This window comes from Budorcas taxicolor, chromosome 14 (genome assembly GCF_023091745.1).
Source record: "Budorcas taxicolor isolate Tak-1 chromosome 14, Takin1.1, whole genome shotgun sequence".
Taxonomy (NCBI): Eukaryota; Metazoa; Chordata; class Mammalia; order Artiodactyla; family Bovidae; genus Budorcas; species Budorcas taxicolor.
Genome location: NC_068923.1, coordinates 15,083,733 through 15,091,290, shown reverse-complemented (window position 1 = coordinate 15,091,290; position 7,558 = coordinate 15,083,733). Strand labels below are relative to the sequence as shown.

The window sequence follows — 7,558 nt, the reverse complement described above, 5'->3', positions numbered from 1 at the left end:
CCAGCTGAGCAACGGACAGGCAGGTGGGTGAGCAAGAGTCCTCATGGGGCAAGAGTTGCTGGAGGGGTGCGTGCAAAGCCCTGCTCTCAGGCCTGCCTCGCCCTCACAGGAACGGCTGGAGCGGGGGTCGCCGCGGAGCACAGGGGGCCCGAGAGGCACGGCCTGAGGGAGAGGGGCTCCACAGGGGGAGCCCCTCAAGTGGGGTGGAGGGGGCTGGGGAGAGTCCAGGTGCCCTTCCCACTGCTGGATGGCTAGGGGACCCCTGGAACCCAGGAGAAGGCCGGGTGAGGGTGTGTCCATGCTGACGGTTCCCTGCGGCGGGGAGAGCTGCTCTTGGGAGGGGGCTGGTGGGGCCTGGGGAAGGCAGGGAGGAGAGACGGGGAGACAAGTGCTGAGGACGGACCCCACGCAGGCTGCGAGGGCTCGGGTGAGACTGGGCTCAGCAGGCCGCCCAGAGCAGAGTCCACAGCAGGCTGGCGGTGACCCACAGGGCGCCTGGGCCGCCCGGCAGGCCCGTGGCCGCGCTGCTGCTGCACTGGTTGTCCCGGCAGCAGGAGACAGAGAGGGCCAGGCCGTCGGAGGTCACGGTGCTGTTGGGGCAGGTCGGGGCGCAGGACTTCATGACCAGGACGCCGCTGGGGCTGGCTGTGGAGAGAGGGGCAAGGGCCCGTGGGTGCCTGCTCTGCCACCCAGCCGGCCCTCGGGGAGGGCCTGCCACTGGGGGCCAGGGCGCTGCAGGCACAGCTGGCTCCGGGCTCTGGGCTCTCCAGTGTGCGTGTGCCTGTCTCCCACTCACACCAGCTCCTCCATGACGCCTGGGGCCAGGGACCGGCATAGCGGCTCCCACGCCCTGGCTGTCTTCCAAGCCCCTCTGATGGACGTGGGGGCGCTTCTCTGCTCTGGGTTTCAGGCTCCAGAGGGAAGGCCAGCCCCTGTGTTCACCTGGCCCTCTGTGGGTCTGGCAAGCCCTAGAAAAGGTGGGTGGGGGCTAGAGGACACAGGGCAGCCTGCACATTTGCCTTCAGAGCTTCACATCCCTTGTGCAGGGAGACGGTGAGCCAGGGCCCCAGGGAGTGAACAGGGCATCTTGGCAAGATGCCTTCCTCCACGGACACTGGCTCAGCTTCTGCACCTGCCCTGGAGGGGGGCCGCTGAGCGGGGCCCCCGAGATGATGGTGCTGGCAGCTCAGAGCCCGCTGGTGCTGGGTCAGCGTGAGTCGCTTCTCTCAACGCAGAACATGCTGGAAACTGTGAGCCCACCCGAAGGGGACTCCCGTTCACAGTCAGCCCAGAGGCCGGAGAGGATGCAGGGTTTGTCTCCAAGCACCTCGATTTCCTCGTCTGGAGAGTGTGGATAATCAGAGAGCCAACTGTGCAGTTGTTCAGAGTTAGATGGGTTCATCCGTGAGGAGCGCTGACAGCAAGCTCAATGAGTGTTAGCTTTCGGTCAGCGTGGCTTGGAGCCACGTTTACGGTGCTGCCATCAGAGCCACTGGTGCCAGGAAGGCTCTCACTCTCTAAGGCCAAGGCGGACAGAAACACCTGCTCCCGGCAGGTCAAAGTTGTGCCCTGACCAGGGGGGTCATAGGCCAGTGCGACCCTCTGAAGGGCCTTGAGCAAAGACCAGCTTGCCCAGGTGGGCAGCTGTTCCTCCCCAGGAAGCCCCTGGATGCGGGGAGCACCCAGGGCTGCACACTGGATGCGGTATTTCTTTATCTCTTACCCCAGCAGTGGATTCAGTTAACGCAACAATTAATTGCAGTTCTGCTGAGTTATTTGGGTAAGGAGCTGTGTTTCTGTGGGCAGAACATAACAGGGATGGTCTTGGTGAAACCAGCAGGACCTTGGGGGTCTCCTGGATACAAGCCCATTGGTGTCCTTGCTTCTTGTTTGGCCCTCTTTGAGCTCTAAAGAGCAAACTTGAGCAGCTAATGATCAGGACGACAGAGCCAGGGCGGCTGGCTCCTCTGGAAGGGCCACGGATGACACTCTGATGCTTGTCATGAGCTGTTCTGTGGAGACTAAGACCCCCCAGCCAGTGGAGGATGGTGACTACACACTGACCATAAGCGCTGGCCTCCAGATGGCTTGAAACCAGATGGTCAAGATTCCAGAAAATCCCGCAGTTAAAACTTCTCCACCAACCCGTGATCACACACCTTCCACCCTTGTCCCTAATGTTGTCTTTAAAATCGGCCTTCAGGAAGTTTGGGGCTTTTGAGCATGAGCTGTCCATTCTCCTTGTTAGATCCTGTAATAAATGCTATCTTCCCTTCACCACCACCCGGTCTGAGCAGACTGGCTTTGCTGGGTGTCAGCTGAGCGGACCTGAGTTCTGTTTGGTAACTGGCTAACCCATTTCTGAGTTACAGCCGAGAAGACACCTCCCAGTGTGGCCATGTCCTCCCCCGAAGGCTCTGAGCTCTAGCTTCCTGGCTTGAGGAATGGTGTCTTAGGGCAGGGCTGTCAGCGGACTGACTGAGAAGATGACTACTGATCCGGAGTTGGCGCCCAGTGGGGGCTGGCTCTTTGTGGTGAGGACCTCTGCGGGGCCATGGTCTCAGCCCCTCCTCAGCAGATCCACTGAAGTGGAGGCCCAGAAACCACCTCAGCTCCCAGGCTTGCCCAGCTACCGTCCTCATGGTCAGATGAGAAGACTGAGGCTCGGGGAGCCCTCACAACCTGCTGGAGGCACTCTGGGTGATACAGGGAGCACAGAGCAGTGACCACCCCACCGCCGCCCAGGCCTGAACCGGCCAGAGGGCCCTTGTCCCTCCACTTGCTGCTCCAGGCCCCGCTGCACCATCTCCCTCGGGTGGGGTCTCACTGCTCCACCCCTACTTGTCAGTCAGGGGAACCCCTGACTCAGGTCGGGCTGAGTCTGACTGCTGGCCTTGGAAAGGATACTCAAGGAGTGCTGCCTGGTCAGACAGGGGGATGGACAGACAGATGGATGGTGAGGGGCAGGTGGGAAGTGGGGTGAAGGCAGAGACAGCAGACCTGGGGCATCTAAGGGAAGCCCCCGACCCCAGGGTGGAACTGTGGGCCTTCAGGGTGTCTAGTCCTGTCCAGGGTGAAAGAGCTGAGGTTCTTGGGGTGAAGGGAGTCCCAGGGGGCATCCTGGGCCTGCTGGGAATTGCTGGGAAGAAGCAGCACCCACTCCCCCTTATTCCTCCTCACTTCAAGGCTCACTGTGTCCTGGCCACCTCTCCCTAGTAAGCCCCTAAGCCCCTTGAAGCCAGCAATCTTGTGGTCCCTGCCTCACACCAGGGCCAGAGGCAGGGGCACCTAGTGGGTACTCAGGGCCACCTGCCAGGTGACTTGGAGGGGGAGTAGCTCGCAGCTGTGGCCCCGGCAGCTAGGGCTCTGCCGGGAGCAGGGCTTGTCCCCTAGTCCCGAGACAGGGACATGCTCATGCCTCTGGGTGAGGTCTTTCTCTGCCTGACAGAAGGGGAGGCTCCAAGAGGCATCAGAGGGGTGCCCCACTCCTGCACGGTATCTCTAGGCTGAACATGGCTGATGGCCAGCTGGGTTGGGGGAGATAGACCCCAGCATGGGTCCCAGCCCTGCCGTGCACTCATCGGGGCTCTGGGCCAGACCCTATGACCCTGTCATGCTTCCTGGCTGCAAGGGCCTCTGTGTCATTGGGACTGACAAGGGGCGGTGGCCCAGAGGGTGACCCTAGTGAGGCTGCCTGGCTGCCCTGCTTCATGTGGGGAGCCTGGGGGACTCTGCAGGACCTCTGCAGACGTAACCCCAGTGGCAGCAGCTACCTGCAAGGAGGAAATGGCAGCCCACTCCAGTATTCCTGCCGGGAGAATGCCATGGACAGACGAACCTGGCGGGCTGCAGTCCACGGGGTCACAGAGTCGGATACGACTGAGCAACTAAGCACACACTTGCAAGGGGAGAGGGTGCCTCATTCCCTCCCAGAATCAAATCCAGCTGCCCAGCCCGCATCTCTGGGCCCTCATGCAGTGCCCACGTCTGCCCCTCACTGTCACGTCTCTTCTCTCCGAGGGGCCCCCTTCATTTCAGATCCTTACCCAATCTCTGCCACCCATCCAGGCCAGGCATTCCCACTCAGCAGACTCCTGCCATGTGTCCTCCTGGGGCCCCACCTGCACCCTGACCCTGCCTGTCATTGGCACCACCCGGCCCGTGGCAGCTCAGACCCGAGGAGGGATCCTGGGAGGTGGGAGGAAGGCGTGGGCCTGCCCTGGGGAAGGCAGGGTCCCGGTGGGGCTGGGCAGGCAGGTCGGAGGCCCGAGCACAGTGCAGGGTGCCCAGGTCAGGGGTCACAGGTCCTGCAGCCCACGGTGCAAGGCAGGCAGGGCAGGAAAGGCACACTGGCTGTGTGGATGTCCCCTCTGGCCCCCTGTCCCTGTCTTGGTGAATCCATGGGATGCCTGCTCCCTCCCTCCCTCCCAAACACTTTACACTGTTGTTGCTCTTAATCATTCAGTCGTGTCTGACTCTTGGTGACCCCATGGACTGTAGCCCGCCAGGCTCCTCTGTCCATAGGATGCTCCAGGCAAGAATACTGGATTGGGTTGCCATTTCCTTCTCCAGGGGCTCTTCCCAAACCAGGGATCAAACCCCGATCTCCCGCCTTGCAGGGACTCACTCAAACCGGGAAGCTGGCACTGGGATCTCAGGGTGACAATGTTGTTGGGTTGCTGAAGGAGTTTCTCTTAACCAGCCCTTGCATGGACACATGAAGCCTACAAAGAAGGATGGGACGTCCCTTCCCCTACAGCCCCAGGTGGGCTCCACTGCTGGGTTCCTGCAGGAGGACGTGGTGTCCCCGGGGTCTGGCCTGGGCCGAGAGGCCCACGTGCAGGAGGTGGGGCCGGTGTGGGTACTCACCGGCCCGAGTAATCACACAGTACTTGTCGGGCGGGGCACACTCCACCAGAGGCTCGCACTGCAGGGCCCGGGCTGGGAGGGAAGGAAGCACAGGCCCGCGGTCAGTCTGGGCTGGCGGCTCGGGCAGCCACTGGGGGGATCCCTGGGGGCCTGGGGCTGGGCTGGCGCCTCCTCTCCCTCCTCCTGCTCTGAGGGTGTTCCCGGTCAGTCTGGGCCAGGCCTCGGGCAGCCGTGGGGAGCGGGGACCCTGGGGGCCTGGGCCTGGGGCTGGGCTGGGCACCTCCTTCTCCTCCTCCTGCTCTGGAGGCATTCCTGCTCCCCTGAGATGAGCCATGGGCTCGGGCTCTGCTTCGGGACAGTTGTGCCCCACAGGCCCCCTGCAAGTGCCAGTCTGGTAGCAGGAGTGTGGGTGGAGATGGTGGGCGGGGTCTGCAGGTGGCCCCCAGGACAGAAGCGATCGGAGTCCTCCTTCTCGGCCCCTGTCCCTCTCAGCCACAGTGTCCTTGCCTAGCCTAGGACTGCTGCCTGGACCAGAGGACCGAGGCTCTGAGATTCTGCACACAGGGGCGTCTGCAGCGAAAGTCCACTCCCAGCCAGCCCCCGAGTGCTGAATGCCTGGCTTCAAGTCCCACAGACACGGAGATGGGGACAAGGCTCCTGGCCTGGAGACCCCACAGGCCGTGCGAGTGTAGCCGATGAAGGGAAAGCATGCAACCCGGAGTGGGCTGGAGTGGGGCAAGCACTGAACACTCCGTGGGCACCTGGCCGAGAGGGACTGCGGTCTTCAGAGGGTGGGGCCGTCTGGGAAAGCTCTCTGGACTGGGTGGCCCTGGAGGTAGGCCCGGACAGATGAACGGATTTTTATTTGTCATCCAGGGAAAGAGCTCTCAGGCAGAAGGTGCAGCATGGCAGAGGCCAGGCCGGCGGCGACCAGACTGGGAGGGCCCAGGAGGTGTGATGGGACAAGTGGGTAAGTGGGACTGCCAGAGCCCCCTACAGCAGTGAGGGGGCTGTGCTGCAGGAGAGGGCACCTCTCTCCAGGGTTTTGGGCAGGGGGACCTGTGGGGGTCCCTGGGGGTTTTCTGGGAGGGGTGCCCTATGGGGGTATCCTGGCACACACGGATCGACTGATGTCAAAACTCTCCCCTCTAATGGAGAGTCGGGGTACTGGCAGCTGCACCGTGGGCAAGCAGGAAGGCCAAGCTCAGACCCTCAGAGCCCCAGGCTCAGAGGCCATCCTTCCCAGGTCAGTGTTCTGGAACTCCCCAAGAAGAAGAGGCCTCTCTGCCTGAGGGTGAGCCCCAGCCATTCCTAGTTCCCTGTGTGCAACTAAGTCCTGGGTGCTGGTGGGCAGGAGACACTCTGAGTTGCCTCAGTTTCCCCCACAGGGTCCAGGTAGTCCCCATATCCTTGAGCTGAGCTGAGCCTTAATGGGTTAACGCTCCCAGGAAACCCAAGACCGGAGGTCACCCTCCCCCCCTTGGTTCCCACCACTGAACTGGGCCTCCCAGCACCGGCTCTCCATTCCCACTTCCACCTCTGTACCAGGCTATCTCTTGAGAAGCGAACTTGTGCACTGCCTGGGCCACCAAACCAGCCTCACATCCTTGCACAAGTGTCCATCTGTCTTTCCAGGCCCCCCAACCTGGGGCTGATCCCCAAGGAGCCCCCTTCCAACTGCAGGGCCCCTTGCTGTCGCCCTCCACATCCGCCCCTCCACACCCATCCCCCAGCCAAGCTGGGGGTGGGGGGAAGCAATGGGGGTAATTACCCCTGGGTGATAATTATTCAGTTAATAATCACAGGCTCTATCACCCCTCCCCAGGCCCCATTTCCGGTGACCTCAAAAGCTGCAGGTGCTGATGTTCAATGTCATAAAGCCAGGTCATCAGGTCGGGGCAGAGCTGGGGCTGAAGAGGGGTGACCAGTTTCTTTTCCTGGTTTAGCACTGGAGTCCCACCTCCCAGAAATCCCAGGGAAACAGAACACTTGGTCCCCTGGCTGGAACCTGGGTCCCCCTGCCTGGCCCAGAGCCCTGCAGCCTCAGACCACTCGCTGCAGTCTTTCACCCCCGCAGGAGGCAGGTGTTCCAGAAACCATGCCCCAAAGGGTGCCACGGTCTCTGTGTCTGGCTGGTCAGGGAGCAGCCTCGATAGCCTCTCCCCCCACTCTCTAAAGCCTCCCACCAGGCTGATGCCACAGACCCTCAGACTGGAGCCAGCCCTGCCCGGCGCCACCCACCCAGGTCAGCGTCCCTTACCCAGGTCAGTGCACAGCGTGGCCAGAAGCAGAAGCACCAGGAGTGGCCTCATTGTGGGGTATCCTCCAGCTGGGACTGGGGAAGGGCCAGCAGCAGGCGCCTTTATATGGCTGGCTTCCCGGCCAGAGCAGACCTAGTAATTTAGCTGGAGATGAGCTTGGGTCAGCCAGGCCAGTCTGACTCACGCCGCCTGGGCTTCCCTTTGCCCTGCCCCCACAGTCCCCAGGGGCTCTCAGAGGTTCCCCTGTGCCTCTCCCCCCTCTTTCTGTTCTGAACCATCCATCTCCCTGTCTCTGCCATCATCACGAGGCCCAGGTTGAGCTGGGAGGACAGGAGGAGGCGCAGGCATGGTGTCTGTGGTGGCAGCCCGCTCTGGGAGTCTTAGGGACAGGGCCCTGCCTGGGGTCTGGGGAACACAGTCCCCCAGAG

The 7,558-nt window shown here is 62.3% G+C and overlaps 1 protein-coding gene across 1 annotated transcript; it reads right to left on the bottom strand.

Moving 5' to 3' along the window:
- Positions 1 to 439: 439 nt before the first annotated feature.
- On the bottom strand, positions 440 to 7,181 carry LOC128059068 (lymphocyte antigen 6E-like). The gene is made up of 3 exons (XM_052651426.1): positions 7,130 to 7,181; positions 4,870 to 4,941; positions 440 to 645 (listed from the first exon to the last, which is right to left on the bottom strand). The coding sequence occupies exons 1-3, from the start codon at positions 7,179 to 7,181 to the stop codon at positions 440 to 442; spliced, it is 330 nt and encodes a 109-aa protein (XP_052507386.1).
- Between the last annotated feature and the right edge of the window lie 377 nt (positions 7,182 to 7,558).

Coding starts and splice junctions, on each gene's coding strand:
- LOC128059068 (XM_052651426.1), bottom strand. CDS start 7,181: ATGAGGCCACTCCTGGTGCTTCTGCTTCTGGCCACGCTGTGCACTGAC. Junction 4,942..7,129: donor CACGCTGTGCACTGACCTGG/GTAAGGGACGCT, acceptor CTTCCCTCCCAG/CCCGGGCCCTGCAGTGCGAG. Junction 646..4,869: donor CTGTGTGATTACTCGGGCCG/GTGAGTACCCAC, acceptor CTCTCTCCACAG/CCAGCCCCAGCGGCGTCCTG.